This window comes from Pelmatolapia mariae, linkage group LG18 (genome assembly GCF_036321145.2).
Source record: "Pelmatolapia mariae isolate MD_Pm_ZW linkage group LG18, Pm_UMD_F_2, whole genome shotgun sequence".
Classification (NCBI taxonomy): domain Eukaryota; kingdom Metazoa; phylum Chordata; class Actinopteri; order Cichliformes; family Cichlidae; genus Pelmatolapia; species Pelmatolapia mariae.
Genome location: NC_086243.1, coordinates 37,615,797 through 37,639,905, shown reverse-complemented (window position 1 = coordinate 37,639,905; position 24,109 = coordinate 37,615,797). Strand labels below are relative to the sequence as shown.

The 24,109-nt window shown below is 42.4% G+C and overlaps 1 protein-coding gene across 9 annotated transcripts in view; it reads right to left on the bottom strand.

The window, feature by feature from the left end:
• Positions 1-2,604: 2,604 nt before the first annotated feature.
• amph (amphiphysin) overlaps positions 2,605-24,109 on the bottom strand; it is a 34,201-nt gene continuing 12,696 nt past the window's right edge. Inside the window, exons 10-23 of one of the 9 annotated variants that reach the window (XM_063461385.1) lie at positions 23,120-23,258; positions 16,771-16,890; positions 16,606-16,689; positions 16,162-16,188; positions 16,015-16,038; positions 10,341-12,548; positions 10,009-10,038; positions 9,200-9,232; positions 6,160-6,450; positions 5,553-5,597; positions 4,985-5,035; positions 4,104-4,292; positions 3,883-3,984; positions 2,605-3,794 (exon numbers count right to left, since the gene is read on the bottom strand). In XM_063461385.1, coding sequence (XP_063317455.1) covers positions 3,690-3,794; positions 3,883-3,984; positions 4,104-4,292; positions 4,985-5,035; positions 5,553-5,597; positions 6,160-6,450; positions 9,200-9,232; positions 10,009-10,038; positions 10,341-12,548; positions 16,015-16,038; positions 16,162-16,188; positions 16,606-16,689; positions 16,771-16,890; positions 23,120-23,258 — 3,448 coding nt within the window. In that variant the 3' untranslated portion in view covers positions 2,605-3,689. The remainder of the gene's footprint in view (positions 3,795-3,882; positions 3,985-4,103; positions 4,293-4,984; positions 5,036-5,552; positions 5,598-6,159; positions 6,451-9,199; positions 9,233-10,008; positions 10,039-10,340; positions 12,549-16,014; positions 16,039-16,161; positions 16,189-16,605; positions 16,690-16,770; positions 16,891-23,119; positions 23,259-24,109) is intronic. The other 8 variants (XM_063461386.1, XM_063461387.1, XM_063461391.1 and 5 more) reach the window with 8 other exon arrangements.

The window sequence follows — 24,109 nt, the reverse complement described above, 5'->3', positions numbered from 1 at the left end:
CTGCTCTAGATCTTGTTTTAACATATGGCATAGAAACTGAACATTTAACAGTGTTTCCTGAAAACCCTCTGCTGTCTGATCATCTCCTGATAACATTTACATTTACAATAATTGATTACACAGCAGTGGAGAGTAGACTTTATCAAAGTAGATGTCTTTCTGAAAGTGCTGTAACTAAGTTTAAGAATATAATCCACCCACTGTTATCATCTTCAATGCCCTGTACCAACACAGAGCAGAGCAGCTACCTGAACGCTACTCCAACAGAGGTCGATTATCTTGTTAATAATTTTACCTCCTCACTACGTACGACTCTGGATACTGTAGCTCCTGTGAAAACTAAGGCCTCAAATCAGAAGTACCTGACTCCGTGGTATAATTCTCAAACACGTAGCCTAAAGCAGATAACTCGTTGCTTTATAAGAAAGCCCTCCGCAAAGCCAGAACATCTTATATTCACCACTGATTGAAGAAAATAAGAACAGACACTATCTCAACTTTTAAGATTAGGCTTCAAGCTTTCCTTTTTGCCATGATGCACTGGGTGTTTCTTCTTCACTCACTATGTGTTAATAGACCTCTCTGCATTGAATCATACCTGTTATTAACCCTTTAAGACCTACCATAGAACCAAGTCCGCCAGAGCTTATATTATATTTTTACATGCTGTAGTGCCATTTTTGGGAGCATTTCAAGTTGCTATACATCAATACAACCATTATAGCCCAAATTTTAATAATATGTATGGATTAAGTGCATAGTAATTACATAAATTGCAAAAAAGTGCAATAAACTACAAAAATATTGAAAATCGTTTTTGTTTTTTTAACATATATTTCTAGTTAGAGAAATGTAAGAGGCTTATCCCTCAAAACTGTAAATACAAAAAAGTTGCACAAAATAGTTTCCCACCACAGGAAATTTATTTTGAGTGTCTTCATAGTTTTATTTTTGAGATACACCAATTTTTATATACTGCAGGAAAAACGAAAATAAAAATTATAGTGCAAATTTGCAAAAAAGCAGCATATGCATCAAAATAAACTATTTCCAGCAGTGCAATATAAGTCCAAAGCATCCCAGAAACGACACAGAAAGTCATAAAGTCAAAGATAACTTTTAAAAACATCAGTACAGGCTCATGAGGCCCTGATGGTTAAAAAACTACATTTCCGCGAAATGACATCACTTCCGGTTTCGGGCAGGTCATGGCGGACATGTGAAAGTTCGCGCTGATGTCTATTCCAACCTAGGAAGTGTTATGAACAGCTGATCGGATCGGCAAAGCGTGTTTCTGGAATATTATGTTTTTGTTGCTGCAAGCGCTTTTTATGCAGTTTTTGCAAAGCTATATGTGGAAGGAAACGTGACCGAGGACAAGCTGATGGCATAAGTAAGTACAACTCCTCCGGTTTCATATGCAAAAAAAATTATTGTGCTAGCTTACGTGGTTGCAGAGCTACCGGGATTTAAAAATAGTTACGCAAAACAGAGCGTGCCCGCTCCGACCGGTTTTAAAGGGTTAATCTCTGTCTCTCTTCCACAGCACGTCTTCCTCCCTCCGCCCCTCCCTGAGCCTGGTTCTGTCAGAGGTTTCTTCCACTGTCGCCAAAGTGCTTGCTCATAGGGGGTCATGTAATTGTTGGGTTTTTCTCTGTATGTATTATTGTAGGGTCTACATTACAATATAAAGCACCTTGAGGCAACTGTTGTGATTTGGCGATATATAAATAAAACTGAATTTGATGGAAAAAGCCACTTCCACTAAATTCAGTGGCTCTAGGCCTTATGCTTCTCAAGTTATGAGTTTAGAATTGTGGCTATAGCCAATATAGAATAGAATCAGGTCGGAGCTGCTGGTACTGGCTGCCAGCTCGGAGCGGCGCCGGAAGTGAAAAACCATAATATACCTGTCACAGTCCTCCCAGCCAACCCACTTCTCTCTCACTGTCTTTTTCCTGTATGTGTGTGCACTAACCACACCTTGTGTTTTAGAGGCAGGTCTTCCTCCAGCTCCCATCTATCAGCACCTTGGTTGATTACCTCACCCACAAGTGATTGTCCGATCAGCAGTTCATTGGCTGGAGGAGGACATCCATTCAATGCTGGATTGGTTACTAAGAACAGGCATCTGGACCCTGGATGTGAGTAATCCTGACAAAGAGTTATCTTGAGGAAAAAAGGATTGAGGATCTGGTTAAACTGGAGTTTTCTTGAGATTCTCTCTACTTTGGAGCTTCAGCGTCATTTGTTTTTTAATCATTCATTGCAATTAAACACACTAAGCTGGGAACTGCAAGTCTGCATTTTGAGTCCACCAGGGAACCCTAGACATGACCCCTAAAAATTCACGTTTTGGCCCAAACTTGGCAGGCAGGTGTATGCTGCTACCAGGATGCCACAGAATTTGTGGATTCTAGGCATTAGGGTTATTCAGTCATTTCCAGTGAACCCCGTTTTAGAGCTGGCTATAGCCTAACGTAAACCATTGAAATCTTTAAAGAATAATTAAAAACATAATTCTAATAGCATACCCTTTTTAATCTTTTGACTGATTTCTAAACATTAAAGACAGCATTTGGTCCAATTACTTTACTTGAAACATTAATGTTTTATTATTTATTTTATTACCATAGAACCATACACAATATCAAACATGGAACTTACTATTTAATTCATTACACCAATATTATCTCAAGGCTGTGTGCATCACATAAAGGTCTACTGGGAGGCTTCACCTGGCTATCAAAACCAGTTTGATGAAGGTTTAAATTTTCTGGAGTATAAGGGTAATTTTTCTGAAGCCTAAAAAAATAATTGCAGACTGGTTTGTTAATACCTTGTATTTGATGAAACACTTAAACCGCTGACAAAAATTTTCCTTATTTGCTTTTTTTTTTTCTTGTAACCAAATTTACAGATGATATGCCATACACAAATCTATGCGTAACACACAAGAAATTCTTTATTTTCATCTTTAGTATATGTACTTTGAATATTTAGGATTTTCATGCAGCATTTGCACTACTGTGTGTGCCAAAACCCAGACAATAAACATCAGTATCCCCTTAGCAGAACCAAAGCAACACTGGCCAGTGAGTTAGTTCATCAACACATATTACAAATGAAAGATCAATCACCACACACCCAATAATGATAACACAGAAAACATCAACAGTGATTCAAGAGTTACAGTTACAACGTGTCAGAAAAAAGAAACCCGAGTTTCATGTTGCACTCAAAAACAAATCACAGCATTAAAGTTTCTGTAGCCTTTCATAGCAAAACAAAATGATTACCACACACTTAGTGCAAAGATAGTTTATCTTTTTCCTTTGTTTTCACCTGAAGTCACTTCAAGCTTTTTGTTGTTGAGTTATTATTGTTTTATATATGATTTCTATTTAAACAAAAGGCATATCTTACTTCCACAGGAGGGTGGAACATACTACCACACCATGCTTAAATCATCAGGGGAACTGGGAAGAGTACTACTCTCTCTCTTCTTCTTTTTTAACAATAACATTTCATTTTAGTAGTTTCACCTGCCAGAGAAACTTTATTGTTGTCCAGCAGACAGCTGCAGCAGGTACAACTTACAAGAAAAGGAATGGCTACATGCTGATTCAATGGCTGGGACACAGATTACTCATGTTTCTACTTATCATTTTGCCATGTCAGGGAACATCTTACTCCAAATGTTGAGTAAAGTTTTCTGGGAAAAGTCCTTTTTGAGCACCAGCTCCAAATGCTAACCAGTCGCTTTCCTTGATCCCTGTGAGCCAGCCGGCATCCTGCAGCAAACACACAAAAACAGAACAATCCTGTTAAGATGTTGTTGGTGAAGAACTTATATTTATTACATTTCTGTGTGACCATCACCTGATCTTCCACTGAGGCAGTGGGAACCACCAAAACCACATCGCCTCTCTTCAGATCAAGTTCATCTGAATTTGCAGCCTCAAAGTCGTGCATGGTCTCCACCTGCAGGTATCCATCATAGTTTACAGACATTAGACTCCACATTTTAACAGTTCGTTAGAAAAGTCTTTTTCCTCCTCAATTGATAGCATAAAATCTTAGCTTTTAAGATTAGGCCTCACCTTGTAAAGGAAATCATCAGGAAGTCCAGACGTTCCCCCAGAAGGACTGATATGCTTGATGTTCTGGTTTTCAGTTGTCACCCCATTGTCACTGATTGCAGTGGGAGAGATGATGTCAGCATCTCGGTCATCATCGCCTTCATTACTTGAGGCAGGCTCAATCACAACAGAAGGGATTGGCATATTTTCCTGCAGAGGACATTCAGCATTTAGCGATCACATCTAAAAACTTTCATTTCATATTTACAGCATCACAGCAGGTTACTGCTGCAGAGCATCTTGCGAAATGAAATGTCCCACTTCATTTCGCAATATTTTTCTATGGCTGAAAGAGTTAGCTGATCTCAGCCCAGCAGGGCACTTTTACAGTTAATAAATTCAAACCAGAGGGCAGAGAGCCACAAACAAGCAGCAGCTGACTGTGCTGCAGTAAAGACCTGCAGAGCATCTCAAAAAGCAAACAACATTCTAGTGTAATGATTCTACAGGCTGTTACCGACTGCAAATGATTTGCTTTCAAGTAGTAAAAACAATTCTTATATCTGAAATTATGTCAGTTTTTCAGTTTTGAGCCTTGCTTTAGACACATTCCTCCACTGAAAATGGGAAGTTGTGTAACAGTTAACGCATTACTTTTGTTAAACCCCTTGAATGAAAGCTGAAAGTCTGCACTTCAATCAGATCTTATTGTCCAATCTAAAATCCACTGATGTTAGATTAAGGATGTATGTTTGTAGAACAAGCTGATTATCTATATATGTATATAAATATGACAATTTCAGCCACTCTCTCTCTCTCACACACACACACACACACACACACGGGCAGTGAGTTAAGTTTCATGATTTCTTCTAAATCTAAAGTGATGATGCTACACTCACCGATGGAGCCGCTTCACTGGGAGAAGTTTTGGCCTGTTCAGCAGGAGGAATCTGTTTACAGACAGAAATCATTTCCATTTGAGAACATTTGTGTGGCCTTTGAATGTTTGAACAAACATTTAATAATAACTTTTGCTCTTGTAAAATTAGAACTTTGACCTCACATGTGAAAAAAGAGATATGAATCAGTGACCACCGCCCTAAATTCAGCAGGTGTAAAATCACAGAAAAAAAAGGATTTTGTTTCAAAAAATGACCAACGTAGGGGTCGAACCATTATTCTTCAAGGTCTCTGTTCAGAGAGCTGCATTCATTCTCATCATTTCATTTCAACACTTCATCCATCCTTTTCAGGGTCGTGGGGGGGGGGGGCGGAGCCTATCCCAGCTGTCTTTGAGTGAAAGGCAGGGTACACCCTGCGCAGGTCGCCAGTCTGTCCCAGGGCTAACACACAGATGCAGACAACCATTCGCACTCACATTCACACCTGTGTTGTTCAATAATTGTTGCCGATAAAAAGTAAAAATGACAGTGAAAGCAAACAAACAGAAGAAGTGGAGTATCCTACCTCACTGACCTCTGCCTGTTCTGAGCCTGGAGATACCACTGTTGACTTTGGGAAAAGAAAACAGATTTTGCGTTGATGCATGCTCAATCATCCAGGTAAGGAAATCCAAAAAGTTGATTCTGCTCATCTGGACGTTTTCAGTGGAGAAACATTTTATCGTCATCCCACTGGAAACGCTACATCCAGATGAACATAGTCAACTTTTTGGGAAAACGGAAGAATATAACGATTTAAACTCAGTGATACTAATTGAAAAGGCTTTTGTTTTTGTTTTGTTTTTAAAAGCAGCAGTGTTTTATGAGATTGGGTTCATTTTGTGTCATAAAGTGGATGGGGTAGGGTAAAGATTGGGTTAAGGGTTCGTTGGCATGAAATGAGAAGGGCAAAGGGTTAAAATCCTTACACAGAAAGACATTTAATGTGCACTGGATACAGGCTGGAAACAGAAGAATGGTTTCCACACTGATGCATCTCCAGTGTGGAGTTCAGTGATTTTCTCATTCAGTGATGATGATGAGACGATGAGATGGAGGTCACAGTGATGATATTGATGAGATGATGATTAGGTTATCACAAAAGGCAGCATTTTACAAGGTTATCCACTCACAGCAGGCTTTTCCTCCTTCGGGCTGTCTGAACGTGTGTCTGTATCGTCCTGACCAGCTGGAGCAGCTCCAGATTCTTCCACCTCACCAGCAGGGGGAGCTGGAGGTTCCTCCATCTCTGCTCCTGCAGTTGAAGATACAGGTTCCTCTCCAGCAAAAAGAGGTGGGCACTCATCTTGCTCTCCTCCAGTAGTGAGAGATGGAGGTTTGTCTTCTGCTGCAGGCTCTCTTGAGCCTGCAGTTTGGGCCTCTGCAGCTTCCAGAGCTTCATTTGATTCACTGTTTCCTTCATTCTTTTGCAGAGAAAGATGGCATTCAACTTCAAATGTCCCACTTCATTTCACAATATTTAGTATGACGTTCATTAAAAGCCACAGAATTCATAATATGAGCTCCCAGCATTTAAACAATTATATGATTACAAGTTAAGCTTTAGGTCAGCCTAAGACTTTTCACTGGCAGAAATAAATACATCTCAGGACAGATATCAAATATTTACATGATGTAAAAAAAAAAGTATGTAGTTAGCTATGTAGGTGATAAGTACATACATATGCAGCTCTGTGAAAAACTAAGTACACCCTTAATTAAGGAATTAGGAGGTTCCATAGCAGCCAGGTGCTGAAGCAAATGCACCAATTATGGTTGCTTATCAAGTGTGAGCACCTCTGTAAGAGCAGATTTTCTGGAAATTTGCTGGTTTGCACCATTCTGGTGTGTGTTAACACAATGACACAATCTTCCCTGGCGTGGACATCACAGCAAATTTACCCCAACGTCAGATCATAGCATGGCTGTGGTTCAGTGGGTTGTCTAGCAGTCTGGAGGTCAATGGACGATTCCACGGCTATTTCAACCTTAATGTCAAAGTATCCCTGGCCAAGATACTGAATTTTCCTCCAATGCATTCATTACAGTGTGAAAGTTTAACAAGGGATTTGGGCATTTAAAACAAACAAACAAACAAAAAAACACTTGAATGAATGTGTGTGTGAGTGGGTGAATAACAGGGCTGGACTGGGACAAAAAAAATCAGCCCGGGCATTTTGACTAGAGACCGGCCCACCACGTATTAAAGCCATAAAGCCTTTGAATGAAAACAAACGCTGTTGTGACAGTGATGTACAGTCTTGTTGGTATATGTATGATTTCTATACATTTTACATCAGATGAAAACTTTGGTTTTTAAGATTCTGATCATTATTTATTAACGCTAGATATTTTAAATGAGAATAAGAAAGAAAAGTATTTCTTTGTGCCCCCCTTTCCCTGTTAATGCCCTACCTGCCCCCCTGGCTAAACTTTGCTAGACCCGCCCCTGCACAGTTACCAGCTGTCAGCTACTTAGAAAAGGATCCTGGTGTTATTTGTCTCTCAGAAACAGTTCATAACTTCCCTTCAACTCATTCATGTCACCTAAAAGGTAAACCTGTTTCTCCATCACCTGTTCAGCTCTGATGATTCAGTAAGAACATCTCCTGGTTTCATCTTCATGTTTCCCTCTCACCACATATCCAAACCGACATCATGACCAGCAGCTTTTACAGCTGTGGCTCCAGCAAACATCAGCTGATACTAGAAATTAATATTAAATAAATTCTAACAACAGCTGATCATTGATCAGTTTCATGATTGAAGTAGCAACAGGAGAGGGAGGGGAGAGAATGAGAGGAGAAGAGTCAAATGACAGCGTAACGACAGAATAACTCCAGCTTTGTCTTTTTTTCATTGTAGCTGAAGTCCGGGACAAACTGTTCCTTCTCAGCTCAAATGAAACGCGTAATATTTTCTCTGAATGAGGGACCATTTCATTTTTTAAGGAGCCGTTGGCAACTCTACTAACTAACCTTATGAATAAAATAAAGTTCACTATCAGTAACATCATAGCACCCACCCAGCTGTATAGAAACTCCGTCATGCTAGCTAGTACGCAGTACGAGTTATTGTAACTGACTGTAAAAAGTCAGCACAACGAAAATAAACTCCACCTAAACTTGGTTTATATCTGACCCAGATAGACTGCAGGTCATAACTTCTTACCTGAAGTTCAGTTCACCTGACACTGGGACCGGCGGCTGCCTCAGGTCTCTCCTCCTCCTGCCTCCCCTTTCCCTCATCCAACTGCTGGCCTCTGTGGCAGCTCCGCCACAGCCACCACCAAACAACTGAGTTATTTTTACACATCGGCCAGCATAAAAAAAAAAAAATTTAAAAAAAAGCATCGGCCCATAAAAACGAAAAATCACCATCAGCCCAGCGGGCAAATGCCCGGTATGCCCGATGGCCAGTCCAGCTACGGTGATTAAGGCTTGTAAGCAAAAAGCCTGCAGTGGTCAGCTAGAGCACAAAAGCAGGATGCAACTACAAGTCCATTTATTATTTACTGTGGGAAACTCCAAAAAAATACAAGAACTCCATCTCAGACTCTTCAGTTTGCAGGTTTAAGCTTAAACTTCATCACAGTATGACTAAAAAAAAAGCCTGAGCATGCAGGACTGCAGGGGAAAGCCTGCTGTCTAAAAAGAAAGCATCCTGGGGCAGTATCCTTCAGACAGACGAGACCAAAGTGGAGATGTTTGTCCATAACGCACAAAGTCAAACCCAGCATATCAGCAAAAACACCTGAGAGCAGCTGTCAGCACGGTGGAGGAGGGACGATGATCTTAGTGCACCGTGAACTCTTGTCTAAGTGTTCTAGAGTCAGTGTGAGGCCGTCTGTCAGCTGAAGCTCGGACCATCAGCAGCAGCACAAAGATCCAACAGAACGGCTGAAACAGGAAAGAATGGAGCAGCTACGATGGTCCGGTCAGAGTCCAGAGCTCAACCTGACTGAGATGCTGTGGTTGGACCTTCAGAAGGCTGTGCATAAGTGAGTGGACATAAACTCCTTCACAGTGACAGAGAAAGTCCCACAGAAAGCATCACAGCAGGTTACTGCTGCTGAAAAATGAGGTGGATTCAGTTTTTCACAGAACTGTAAATGGGTGTGTAGATACATAGATGGAAGATGGGGTGGGTTACACAAATGTTTATAAAACTCACCATCTTATCAAAATCTGCGAAAAATGATGGATCCTTAAGAGTGCATGTGTTTAATAAAAAGAGAAAAACAAGTCACAACTGACTGATTGAGAATTTCATCATTTTTTAGCATTCACAAATAAAAGGGAAACATTTAAGAGACGGGGATGTAGGATAAGATGCAATCAAAGTTCTGCAACTGCACCTTCAAAAATTATGGTCCCATGAGGCCACTTAAAGTGGGAGATCCATGATTTCAACAGTTACATAGAGAATTCCCCCCCGTTAAAGTTTTCTCAGATTTCTTCTCTAACATGCTATGGTTAGAGTCTTTGGAGAAAGCAACCATCACCAGATTTAACTCAAATGCAGGTTTAAGGAGCTACGTTTGAAAAATTCAAATGTAGCAGGAGTGCTGTTGCTTCACTTTCAGTACATCTGCAGAACACTCATCAAACCTTGTTGTGACATAGAACAGAGACACTTGGAGAGGAGACTAACATTACTTGGACAATAAAGGCTTCTTGGCTTTGGGGAAGTAAGCTGTTGAGTTCACCTTCTACTTTCAAAGTCACTAGTCTCTGGCAGTGACCTCTGAACTTCCTGCTTGTAATCTTTTTATGTTGTTCTACTCTAAGTCTGAAAATTGTTTGTAGAAACTAGAGAAAATAGTAAAAATGACAATGAATTACAGCGAATCATTGGTGAAACCCAACCTTTCAGTTGACTTAGTAAGAACGATCTTCTACCAAAACCCAAACACTAATCACAACAACTCGATTCATTTCAGTGTTTTGGATCCAAATACTTCAAGCTCAGAATAAAATTACCTGTGAAAATCCATTAAATGTATTGGCCACCTAAATTGAATTCCAGAGATATATGTTAGTATTATTAATATTAGAAGCCTTCAAGTAAGACCAATCTAATAACGAGATGGACTAGATTTGAAATGTAAGCATGGAATGAACAAGCAGAGGATAGTAAGAGATGGAGGCAAGCAAAAGGAGAGGCAGGAGGAGCTCAGGCTGAGGTCCAGGTTTTAGGACTTTCACTGTTTCTCAGTCTCTGGGAGGGTGGTAGACAGGAAAGGTCTGTTTGAAATTTGTTTCTATTCTTTTCTAATCTACCATTCAACTACAGAAGGAAGGGAGTCAAGTACCTCTTCCTTTTCTGTATCTAGCTCTTGGTACAACTTTCCAAATCTCCGGTTTGCCGCCTCATCTTCGGACATGTCTGAATTTTCTGGTTCTTTGTGAATTCTGGGATTGTTTACTTCTTTATTTCCTGCTGCTGCTGTTCCACAGATGGATGCAGAATTTTTGCTGCCACTACCTTCCTGCCAGGAGGTAGTGCTGGAAGCAGGAGCCCCGGTCCCTGAAGAGATGGCTGGGAAACTGTTGGCAAAATCCCACCCACTCTTTCTATCCCCAGTTAACACAACCTCAGCTTTCTTTGAAGTCTCAGCAAATGGATCAAATTCAAAACCACCCCTTTTGTCTCCACAATGTGATTGTGCAAAAGGATCTGAATCAAACGCATCTCCTCCCTGTTTTTCTTCAAAAGGATCAGAATCAAACGCACCTCCTCCCTGTGTTTCTGCAAAAGGATCGGAATCAAACGCACCTCCTACCTGGGTTTGTGCAAAAGGATCGGAATCAAACGCACCTCCTCCCTGTGTTTCTGCAAAAGGATCGGAATCAAGCGCACCTCCTACCTGGGTTTGTGCAAAAGGATCGGAATCAAACGCACCTCCTCCCTGTGTTTCTGCAAAAGGATCGGAATCAAACGCACCTCCTACCTGGGTTTGTGCAAAAGGATCGGAATCAAACGCACCTCCTCCCTGAGTTTCTGCAAAAGGATCGGAATCAAACGCACCTCCTCCCTGTGTTTCTGCAATAAGATCTGAATCAAACGCACCTCCTCCCTGTGTTTCTGCAATAAGATCTGAATCAAACGCACCTCCTCCGTGTGTTTCTGCAAAAGGATCGGAATCAAACGCACCTCCTCCCTGAGTTTCTGCAATAAGATCTGAATCAAACGCACCTCCTCCCTGAGTTTCTGCAATAAGATCTGAATCAAACGCACCTCCTACCTGAGTTTCTGCAATAAGATCTGAATCAAACGCACCTCCTACCTGAGTTTCTGCAAAAGGATCTGAATCAAACGCACCTCCTCCCTGTGTTTCTGCAAAAGGATCGGAATCAAACACACCTCCTACCTGAGTTTCTGCAAAAGGATCGGAATCAAACGCACCTCCTCCCTGAGTTTCTGCAAAAGGATCTGAATCAAACGCACCTCCTCCCTGAGTTTCTGCAATAAGATCTGAATCAAACGCACCTCCTCCGTGTGTTTCTGCAAAAGGATCGGAATCAAACGCACCTCCTACCTGAGTTTCTGCAAAAGGATCGGAATCAAACGCACCTCCTCCCTGTGTTTCTGCAATAAGATCTGAATCAAACGCACCTCCTCCGTGTGTTTCTGCAAAAGGATCGGAATCAAACGCACCTCCTACCTGAGTTTCTGCAAAAGTATCGGAATCAAACGCACCTCCTACCTGAGTTTCTGCAAAAGGATCTGAATCAAACGCACCTCCCTGTGTTTCAGAGAAATAAACTCTTTCATCTATTTCTCCTTCAGTTTCACAGTGATCTTGATAAACATCTGGTCTCTCTGGCACTTCTTCGGATGAATTATTTCTGTTTCTTTTGGCTGCAATACTAGAACAATCTGAAACTTCTTCTCTTGTTTGAGGACAATCTCCTGGGACAGCTCCACCTGCCTGAACCTTCTGGCTCTTCTCTTGGGTTCGATCATCATATGAAAGCTCATCATCAGCACTTGCCCAGCCTCCTCCCTGACCACCATCACCCCACTCCTCAGCAGTTTCATATTCAGATCCTGACCCTTCAGGAGACCTGGACCACTTGTCTTCTCTGTCCTCTGCAATTTCCTCAATTTGTTCACCATACTCATTGGTGAATATAAGTCCCGGGGTAGACTTCCTGCGATCTTCCTTCCTTGATTCATCTGCCCCTGAATCTGCCTGCCCTGTACTATCATCCTCTCCACAGCACAGGGAGGAATGAAGGTTGGAGTTAGGTTGAGATTCCCAGCTGCTAACCTCATCTTCAGCTGGTGTGATTTCACTGTCCTGGGTGATTGCTGTTGATTCTCCACCTGGCTGAATCCCTTCTCCCTGGGGCCAGCCCCGAGTCTCACCCTGCGCCCCTTCTTGTGCCCCTTCCTGCCCCACAGTCGGACCCCCATGGATAGCAGGTTCCTCAGCTCCTGAAGCATCTTCTCCGTTGGCTGACACTGAACCAAAATCAGCAGACCAGTCAGCGACAAAGCCGGTATCTGCAGCCTGCTTGGAAAGGTAGCGAATGATGAATTAAAGTTTGCCCCTCCCCACTCTAACCTCAGTACAAGGTTGTGCAACACAGCATGTTATCAGACAGACATGTGGTTTCATGGAAGGAAATGAGAATACAGTGTCGTCTGCACAAAGATGACCAGTCACAGCTGATCAAACTGTTTCAGTTTTCTGATTGAAGCACCTGCACTTCTTCAATGTAACTTCAAGGTGAAGTTTTAAAATAAACAATCAAAGAAAAGAAAAGCCCACTAGAGTAGAAACCTTCTAGTCTACTGTTGGACTTTTGGGGGCATTTTGCTTTCATCTGACTGCAGTCTATAGAATCGGTCAGGTCCTTGAAGAAGCAACATGTACAACTCAACAGTCATCTTAGATGTAAAGTAGATGATTATTTTTTTAATGAATGCAGATATAGCCATAACTTTATTTTCAATGGGACTCTGACCCATAGTCCCATTAGACATTAGCGGCTGCATTTTTATTCTAGTGCCTTGTACCGGACCATTTTCACAGGGTTTGCACATTGAAATATATATTACACTGAGTAAATTAGATTTTGTGTGTGCTTTAGTTAGTCCTTATTTAGTTTTTGCCATCAGTCTGACTGAATTGATTTACATGCCATTAGGAAAACCTTCAAAACACCCAACACGGTTCTTTCAAGAGCTTTCTTTTTAAATATACTTTCCGATATTATGCCTAATTTGTTTGCCCTCCATGAATCACTGCCTTATCATGGTGGAAGGGTTCGTGTGTCCCAGGGATCCCAGGGGTTATGTTGTCAGGTGAGCTTTTGTCCCCTTGCAGGGCCCCAATGGTAGTATACCATCAAGGAAACAGTTCACCCTGCCCAGGATAGGGTTACTGGGGCCTCACCCTGGAGCCAGGCCCAGGGATGGTGCCTGAGGGCAAGGGTCTGGTGGCTGGACCTTAGTCCATGGGGCCTGGCAGGGCACAACCTGACAAAAGGGACATGGGCCCATCCTCTTGTAGGCCCAACAACTCCAGGAAGTGCCGTAGGAGCTGGGTGTCAGGCTGCAGCCAGTAGCGGAGGCCCTGTCGGACCAATCCTCAGCTACCAAGACTAGCAGTTGGGACATGTCACATCTGTCTTGGAAGAAGCCTGAGTTAGTGCAACTCTGGATAAAGAAATGACTCTAGATTGGGAGGAATGGCCTCCTGGATCTGAACCTGAGTGGTATTTTTGCAGTTGAACTTCTGTGCAAATCACAGCTTGTCCATAACAAACAAGGTGAAGGTATCCGTAAGTGCATGTGGCACCAGGACACTCTTGGCTGCAGGTCGATGATGAATTTTGTAATCGTATCATTAGACCTAAGGCCATATGTTCTGGACACTTTGGTAAAGAGAGGGGCAGAGCCATCAACTGATCACCACCTGATAGTGAGTTCAATCAGGCGGCAGGGGAGGACGCTGGACAGACCTAAACTCACATAGTGAGGGTGCACTGGGAACGCCTGGCAGAGGCCCCAGCCCGTGAGATCTTCGACACATACCTCCGGCAGTATTCTGAAGGAGACTGGGGACATTGAGTCTGAATGGACCATGTTCAGCACCTCCATTGCCAAAGCCACTGCACTAAGCTGTGGCCACAAGGTGGTTGGTGCCTGTCATGGTGGTAACCCCCGAACCAAATGGTAGACACCAGAGATGAAGGGAGCCACCAGGCTGCAGAAGGAATCCTATTGGGCTCAGTTAGCCTGTGGAACTTTGTGGCAGCTGATACGTACCGACAGGCCAAGCGTAATGCAGCTCAGGCAGTGGAAGAAGCAAAGACTTGTGCAGCAGGAGTTTGGAGAGGCCATGAAAAAAGACTTTCAGAGAGATTCTGGCAAATCGTCAGGTGACTCAGGAGGGGGAAACTGTGTTCTACCTGCACTGTGTATAGTCACTATCAACACATTAATGATCTAACCACAATAACGCGTTGACGCCGTGCAGCCCCACGCACGGGCCGATCCGCGATAACTCGCTAACTGAGATTTGTTAACAATATGCAAATTGTCATGACCTTTGGTCAATGGCCATGAGTCCCATTCACAGAGAGTTGGGGAATGGCTGCAATCACAACATTGTAAGATGGTGACAGATGTACCCTTAGGCCCCCTCCTCCATTCAGAGATGGTCTTTCCCTTTTCACGTAAATGGCCTCCTTGACTCCGCCCTCAAACCAGCGTTCCTGCCTGTCCAGGATGTGTACATCCTCATCATTGAAAGAGTGTCCACTGGCCTGTAGGTGTAAATAGACTGCAGAGTCCTGGCCTGACGAGGTAGCTCTTCTGTGTTGTGCCATCCTCTTAGCCAGAGGTTGTTTGGTTTCCCCGATGTATAAATCCTGGCAATCCTCCTGCACTTAACAGCGTACACTATGTCACTCTGTTTGTGTCGGGGGACCCGATCCTTGGGGTGGACCAGTTTTTGGAGGTCTGAAAGAGACATGGTGTTTCAGCTGTTCTGATACAGCAGTCTTCATGTCAAACTCTGTGCAAATAAAGAGTGTTGCTTGGCAACCAGGCATGCTGCAACTGTCTTGCATTAATTTCTTTGGGGTCAAAATGAATTAGTCAGTGGTTGTAGGTATGTGTTTGTTTGTGTTGTTTCTTTTTTATCCCACACACCTAAAATTCACAATATGAATGAATCCATTTTAGAGAAAGTTAAATATGAGATGATGGGGTTTTAATTTAAACCAGTTATATGATTTTAAAAATGTCAAGAGGTTTAAATCTTCCCCTTGGTGGTTCCGTTTTTTACACTGATTTTTTCCCCCAAACTAATTTTAAAAAGGTTATACTGCTAGTACCACTATCAATCAATCAATCAATCAATCAATCAATCAATCTTTATTTATAAAGCACTTTTCATACAAACTGTAGCACAAAGTGCTTTACATGGTTAAAATACACATGTAAACACTAAGATTACAGCTTCCGAGAACCTATGCTGTGTTTTGGTGTATAAGTGGTTAATATATTTTTGTCTTAAACTAAACAGGGGGTAAGACAACCAGCCTTGGGTAAATCTCTCATAAGTTTTGGTCTTGATAAATGCTCAATCATCTGTCAGGAAAGCCCAGAAAATGTATTCTGTTCATCTGGACACGGTATTTTGGAACGATGCATCCAGATGTACAGAATAAATATTGTGGGGCTCCCTGGATTTCTATTCAGGAGTCTAATTGCTCCATCTCCTCTTTTTGATAATGTTTTTGTTAAACTGTGGAAATTGTAAATATGTGGCAACAGCTCTTCAGTGATAACAAGACTAAAATAATGATTTACATTTCCAAAGAAAGAAAAACTGACCCAGAAAGATCCATTTGTTGACCAGCATTGACTTTGTGCAGACTATACTGGATTAACAAGACCATCTGATGGAGTGAATAACTTTATTAATAAATGATGTATTACAGAGTGAACTATGTGAGTTTACTTACAGGCTGAGCAGCTTGAGTATTCGCCTTAAAAAGGGGATAAAAATCTGAATTTACCACTGCAATCTGGATTTATGGATTTACTTGATCGTTTTCTCATTAAATCAAGCTGTAGAATAAGAAGTAGTTGGGTTAGGGTTAGTTACTCACCGACCACATGTCCCATGGTACAGCAGTCTGAAAGGAGCAAAAATACTGAATAACTAACACAGTTTTTGAGGTACTGGCAGGAAGAAAGGAACAATGTTTGGACCGTTTGATTTGTCAAATATATTAGAGTTTAAGAAAATCCATATGAAACCATTTATCTTCAGAAGTAATTTTTACTACAACAAGAAGAAATATCAAAATCTAATCTGAGAATTAAGGACCGAAGAGCTACTAACAGGTGTGTCAGCAGCTGAAACGCCACCTGTCTTCTAGTCTGTTAGCTGATAGCAGGTGAATTATTTATCAGTTTGCTTCCCATTGTCATCATTACAGTAAGTGAAGACTCAGCTCTCAGTCCCTCCTGCCGAGATGTCAGAAATAAGACCTGTGCACTGCTATGGTTTTCAGGTGTATGTGTGGATGCTTTCAGGTAATAAAGGGAACCTGTGGTACTGGTGAAACGCTTTCATCTGGTTGAAAAGCATCAAAGTCCAGGTCAAGAAGAGATTCGCCGGGCCGTTCATTGGGCTGCGGATGACAATGCAAAAACAAGTAAGCAAGTCTGTAACCCACACGACCTCTGCCGTCGTTATTCACATGGACTCGTACCTGTGATGGCGAAGGAGCAGGTAAAAATTCTCCACCAAAGAGGTCGATGATCTGTTCCTCTGCCACCTCCTTGGTTGGTGTGACCTTTGGTGGAGGAGGCACCGGTGGCCCCTTTTTAAGCTACAACGAACACAGCGAGCTGTTAACGATCGTCTCAGAGTGAATTTAATCAGGCAGCACCTTTTTCCTTTTGTGAAAAAATAAATAAAAACATGCTGCCAAAGACAGACACCTTCTGACAAACTGTTTCAATGTCTGCACCAGCATTATGTGTCTAATCACTGCCACTGGACATAAAACACAAGAATCCCACAGAAAATGGAGAGAGACTGAAGCACTAAACCAACCTTTAAAACAGGGCTGGGGAACTCCAGGACTCGAGGGCCGGTGCCCTGCAGGTTTTAGATCCCACCCCGAGTCAACACACCTGAATCAAATGATTAGTTCATTACCAGGCTTCTGGAGAACTTCAAGACATGTTGAGGAGGTCATTTAAATCAGCTGACACGTCTAAAACCTGCAGGACAGCGGCCCTCGAGGCCTGGAGTTCCCCACCCCTCATTTAAAAGCACTAACAGGCCACAGGAGGCGCTCTCACTTTCCTCCACAATAACATGTTTACTTTTCAGCTAAATTGTAAAAGTATGAAGCCAAATTTGCTTCAATAGATGATTAATACTTATTTTAATTTGGATACCGTTTTTGAATTCGTTCATAGATTAGACAGTGATAGCTGCTACGTGCGTACAGATCACATGGAGTTTATGTCTGAGATCTGAGACCTTTATCACACAAGTACAAAATAAACCAGTCTGAAGAAAACCAACTGTTCTGATGGCAGATTCTACAACACTGGTTCCTGTGACATCTTCAGAACTGTTGTGCTTTCCAGGAACTGGAGACGCACTCTACCATTTGCCTCGGCCCTGATGGAAAGCACGATGAGGTGAAGTGAAAGAGACCTGAGAAGGGCTCAGTCTGGTGTTTAGAAAGTTTGACTGGTGCGTCACTGACTAAACATTTGATGGCAGACGTTGCTGATGTGGCTCTGCTACGGAGAAACATCATCATCCTGAAGATTAACTCACATACTTCACTCAGTTCTCAGTGTGATGCTTCATGCAGGCCATAAATGTTTTCCTCATGTTCTCCTCCTGCTGCAGAGATGCTCCATTGGGACTCCTGTATTCAGGATTTCTGTGGCTGAAGTCAGCTTAACTCATGGTCATGTTAACAAATCCAAACTGAACTGTGCTGAAACTCAATGTGGTCATTTGTAGTCAAACTCAAATCTGGATTTAGAGATATTTTAAATGTGGCTTCAGACAGGTACGAATGAACATTTCCACGATCTGCGCTGCTGCCAGTCATGGTGATGGTTTATATTCATGAGCAATCCAATTCCTCTTCTTTCATTAAAAATAAATAAATAAATAAATAATATACACACACACACACACACACATATATATATTCTAGGGGTGCAACGATACTCGTATCGATATTGAACCGTTCGATACAGTGCTTTCGGTTCGGTACGCATGTGTATCGAACAATACAAAATTTTTAATTTATTTTATCAACTTTTCTTCTGACGATGCTGTCTGTGTTGAGAGCTCAGTGGATCTGCGTTCGACTACTCCGCCTAGGCTGCACTGTCGAGCGCAGATCCACTGAGCACAGCGCAAGCTAGCAAGACAGAAGCTAAGCTCCTTGCAACATGGCAAATTGAACCTCCCCCACCCTCATTCAGATCTGGCCTTTGGAACTGTTTTGGTCTTCATGTGAAGTATGACCCTGATGGTAAGCGCGTCATGGACAAAAGTAAAACAGTATGTCGGATGTGCCACGCAATGCTCAATTACATGGGTGGGAACTAGTGCGTTAGCGCAGTTTGCTCGTTAACGTGTTGACGCTGTCCAGCCCCACGCACGGGGCGATCCGCGGTAGCTCGTTAACGGAGATTTGCCGTGTTGTGGCATTAATGTCATTTCAGATTAACGCTGACAGCACTAGTGGGAACACAATGAATATGACTGCACATTTACTCCGACATCATCCTAGTGCAAAGACAAGTGGAAGCAGACAAAAACAACAAACACGCATGCTACAAACTTTACCCGAGTCATTTAGACAGCCGTTAGCACATGATTCTCCTTATGGGGACCTGATATGTTTAATATGCTGCTGAGAGTATACCCCAGAAGAAGCGTATAGTATAGCTTTTATTTTGGAAAGAGCCATTTCTCTGTAATAAACTCTCTTTTCCAAAGATGAGGGGTTTCTCCATGAGATATTTATTTTTTTATTACTTTGTCGTTTCAGCAACATTAAATTTAAAAACTGTACTTTTGAGTTAAAATATATATTTATAATTTTAATAAATGACAAATTAAAAAAGCATGAACATTTTTTGTATCGAAAAAATATCGAACCGTGACACCAAAGTATCGAACCGAACCGAACCGTGAATTTTGTGTATCGTTGCAACCCTAATATATTCATATTCCAGCGTTGCCTCTGCTACAGGGGGCAATAAAGCAAGCCCTGCAGCTTCTGCACTGTTCAGAGATTTCAGACAGCTCTGATTATGGCTGCAGACACTTCAGGATCAATAGTTTAAAACCGTTTCACCAGAGGCTCGGTGTAACAACTTTGTTTCCATTTCCTCTGCTTTCTGTGCCGGTCTTGCTGTACGAGTTTACTCTAGCTGTGCTTCTCTTACCTCCTGTTTTGAGGCTCGTTGTTATGCTTTCACTTCCTTCTTTGTTCTTTTCCTGCTGTCAGGATTGTCTGAGCCCACCTGACTTTATGAGCCCCTTTTGTTAGTTTCACCTTTCAGCCTGTTTAGACTTAACTGTTTGGTATTTTCAGTTAGTTCTGCACCCACCCACAGGGTGAGTGGTAGGGCAGGTCACCTACTTACCGGAAGGTTGGTGGTTTAATCCCAGTCTGCATACCAAATCTTTGGGCAAGATACCAACCCCATGTTGCTCTCTGCAACATGGGGTTTACCATCTCTATGACATGATTTCAATGTGAACCCCCACCATGCCAGACTGACAAGGAGGAATCAGACACGACCCTGACTCATGTCACTTTGAACTCAAAGTTCTGTTAGTAAGAAAAAACAGCAGAGTGCTCCTTTTCTTTCAGTCATCACTGAGATGTGAGGACTTGTTTTCATTCGTTAGTGCGGTCAGAGTGCGCTCCAGTCTGCCGTGGCTCCATTTTAAAATTAGACAAATGCTTTTTAGAAATGATCAATCTCCTTTCTGTAATTTTGGTTGTATTTCGTTTTTGTGAAAATGTTTTTGATCATTTGTACACCAACAAACTTCATTATTATTGTACATCATACATAAGAATCTGCACATTACACAGCCAGCTTCTTTATTTGAGTCAATGAACCAATACTCAGATATTCCTGTATTTTGTCTTCAGGTGTCTGATGACATTTCAGTATCAGCAGCAGCTCATATGGTGCTGGTTGACAGTTTAGATCCTCCATGTTTTGGTGTTTTTACACTATTTCCTGGTTAAGATATCAGCTCTCGCACTGCACCTTAGCAAACTCAACCAGTGTTGTAGAAACTTGCCATGACATTACAGACACACCAACATACACTGACATGTACAGAACGTTAAACGTTAGGAAAGGTCAGATCTCATGAACATCAGTAGAAACTAGGTGATGTTCTACTCTCGGGCTCTACTGTGTTATATATGATCTGCAGACTGTATATAACACTGCTGTAGTGATCTACAGACGGAGGCACAGACACAGGACAGACAGCTCTTGTTCACTCACCAAATCAACAGACAAAAGTGTGCAGCAAAGAAAAAACAGTCCCAAAGTTACCGTGAAGTTCAAACAAACACGCACCACTATCAGTCATGCATACCCATCGATCGCTTGTTATTATTGATCAGTCTGATCAGGTCGAGTTTCGCAGTTAAAGACAATGGTGAGCTGTGACTTTGACATTATTGATCACTGACAGAAATTCCCATTCGCAGCCTTTGTGAGGTTGGAACAACAAAGAGATTTCTGCCGTCAACAGCAGAGGACAAAAGTTGGTTAGCAGCACTGCCACAGAGTTCTGTTTTTAAAGGAAACACCTGAATGCTTTGGTAATGAGGCCATGTGATCGATCACTGCTGTGAGCGAGGTCGGGTGTTTAAAATTATTAAACTGTTCATGTTTTTAAAAACACAATCCAAATCCTCAAACAGTAAAATGAACACCTACAGTGGCTTGCAAAAGTATTCGGCCCCCTTGAACTTTCCCACATTTTGTCACATTACAGCCACAAACATGAATCAATTTTATTGGAATTCCACGTGAAAGACCAATACAAAGTGGTGTACACGTGAGAAGTGGAACGAAAATCAGACATGACTCCAAACATTTTTTACAAATAAATAACTGCAAAGTGGGGTGTGCGTAATTATTCAGCCCCCTGAGTCAATACTTTGTAGAACCACCTTTTGCTGCAGTTACAGCTGCCAGTCTTTTAGGGTATGTCTCTACCAGCTTTGCACATCTACAGACTGAAATTCTTGCCCATTCTTCTTTGCAAAACAGCTCCAGCTCAGTCAGATTAGATGGACAGCGTTTGTGAACAGCAGTTTTCAGATCTTGCCACAGATTCTGGATTGGATTTAGATCTGGACTTTGACTGGGCCATTCTAACACATGGATATGTTTTGTTTTAAACCATTCCATTGTTGTCCTGGCTTTATGTTTAGGGTCGTTGTCCTGCTGGAAGGTGAACCTCCGCCCCAGTCTCAAGTCTTTTGCAGACTCCAAGAGGTTTTCTTCCAAGATTGCCCTGTATTTGGCTCCATCCATCTTCCCATCAACTCTGACCAGCTTCCCTGTCCCTGCTGAAGAGACGCACCCCCAGAGCATGATGCTGCCACCACCATATTTGACAGTGGGGATGGTGTGTTCAGAGTGATGTGCAGGGTTAGTTTTCCGCCACACATAGCGTTTTGCATTTTGGTCTCATCTGACCAGAGCACCTTCTTCCACATGTTTGCTGTGTCCCCCACATGGCTTGTGGCAAACTGCAAACGGGACTTCTTATGGTTTTCTGTTAACAATGGCTTTCTTCTTGCCACTCTTCCATAAAGGCCAACTTTGTGCAGTGCACCACTAATAGTTGTCCTATGGACAGATTCCCCCACCTGAGCTGTAGATCTCTGCAGCTCGTCCAGAGTCACCATGGGCCTCTTGGCTGCATTTCTGATCAGCGCTCTCCTTGTTCGGCCTGTGAGTTTAGGTGGACGGCCTTGTCTTGGTAGGTTTACAGTTGTGCCATACTCCTTCCATTTCTGAATGATGGCTTGAACAGTGCTCCGTGGGATGTTCAAGGCTTGGGAAATCTTTTTGTAGCCTAAGCCTGCTTTAAATTTCTCAATAACTTTATCCCTGACCTGTCTGGTGTGTTCTTTGGACTTCATGGTGTTGTTGCTCCCAATATTCTCTGAGACAACCTCTGAGGCCGTCACAGAGCAGCTGTATTTGTACTGACATTAGATTACACACAGGTGCACTCTATTTAGTCATTAGCACTCATCAGGCAACGTCTATGGGCAACTGACTGCACTCAGACCAAAGGGGCTGAATAATTACGCACACCCCACTTTTCAGTTATTTATTTGTAAAAAATGTTTGGAATCATGTCTGATTTTCGTTCCACTTCTCACGTGTACACCACTTTGTATTGGTCTTTCACGTGGAATTCCAATAACATTGATTCATGTTTGTGGCTGTAATGTGACAAAATGTGGGAAAGTTCAAGGGGGCCGAATACTTTTGCAAGCCACTGTATAACAGGGCTGTCAAACTCCAGTCCCTGAGGGCCGCTGTCCTGAAGCTTGTCCATGCTGCAACACACCTGAATAACGTTAGTGGGTAATTAGCAAGACTCTATAGAGCTTGACTGCAACCCCTAACCCTACTCAAGTAACTTAGAGTGAAGTAAAGGGTTTTGAAAAATGTACTTCTAAAAGTACTTTAATTGCACCATGTTCATTCACTCATGAGCTGCTGTTACACGAATCAAAGGGCTGAACTGCCTCCTCAGCATGCAGTCAAGTCCTATAGAGTCTTGCTAATGTCATTCAGGTGTGTTGCAGCAGGGACACATGGAAAAGTTTAGGACCACAGCCCTCGAGGACTGGAGTTTGACACCCGTACCTATGAAATCAACTTTGGTCAAATATTCAAGTGCAAAACTAATTATTACATTTACATTTTTACAAACAATGAAAATTATTATTTTGTCCAGATACACAACTAGATCCAGTGACTAACATCTACATGGGAACTGACACTTACCTGTGTTGGAGATTTGGGTCGAGGCGGTCCAGGTGAGATGGGACGGAGCATATGATTGGTGCTGAGATCTGGACTATCAGGCGGACTCTCGTCTTCTGGTGGTGATGGGGTTCTCGCGAGTCGTAGAGGTCCTGAATCACTGATGAACAGGACAGAAACTAAGCAAAGACTTCTGTCACACTCACATCCAAACTTAGTGTTGAAACATAGTTATTTTATAAACAATTTAATAAAATGAAGCCATTTGATTATGTTAATATATAAACAATGCAAATGTGCTCATAAACGTATTGGCGCGTGTTTGAGGGTTGACAGCTTCAGTCAGCGCTGTTGTCTGGATTAGAAAATTTGCAGGAACACGTAGAGTGCAGAGGGTTTTTGCAGCACGCTTACATACATGATAATGGTTAGAATAGTCTCTGGGCCAGGAAGTCCACACAAGATGTCCTGAACTGGGCCTTAAAATCAGCAGAAAAATAAGAGCAGATAGCCAAGGATACGCAGGGTGTCTTTATGTGTCTGTGTCTTCCAGGAATCGGAGCAGACGGGAGGTCGGAAGTAAATGGATGGGAGGAGCACACTGCCGCATTTGTGTTGGGAGAAGATGGCCATAATAATCGTTTGTTATTGTCACAGTATATAAGCTGTACAGCCCGTTTCACCGTTATTGTCAGGGCCCGGTGGATCAGCAGGTAGCTGATCAGTAGCATTATTGTCTCTCTCTCGCCAGGGCAGAACTCAACTTGGGCTCATGCCCTCGGCTACGCACCCGTGAAGAGGAAACGGCTGAACCCTTGCACTGTCAGCATTTAAGCCGAGGGATGGCGGCTATTCATCGCTGGATCATTGTGTGACTCGCGTCAGTGTAGCCGGGCTCTCAAAGTATAAAGCTCTTGTTACTTCTGTGCCTTCGTGCTAACGTGCATGTTCTGTATATAAATTCCCGGACCTGTCCCTGTGTTCCCTGAGAGGATTCCTTGTAGTGAGTGA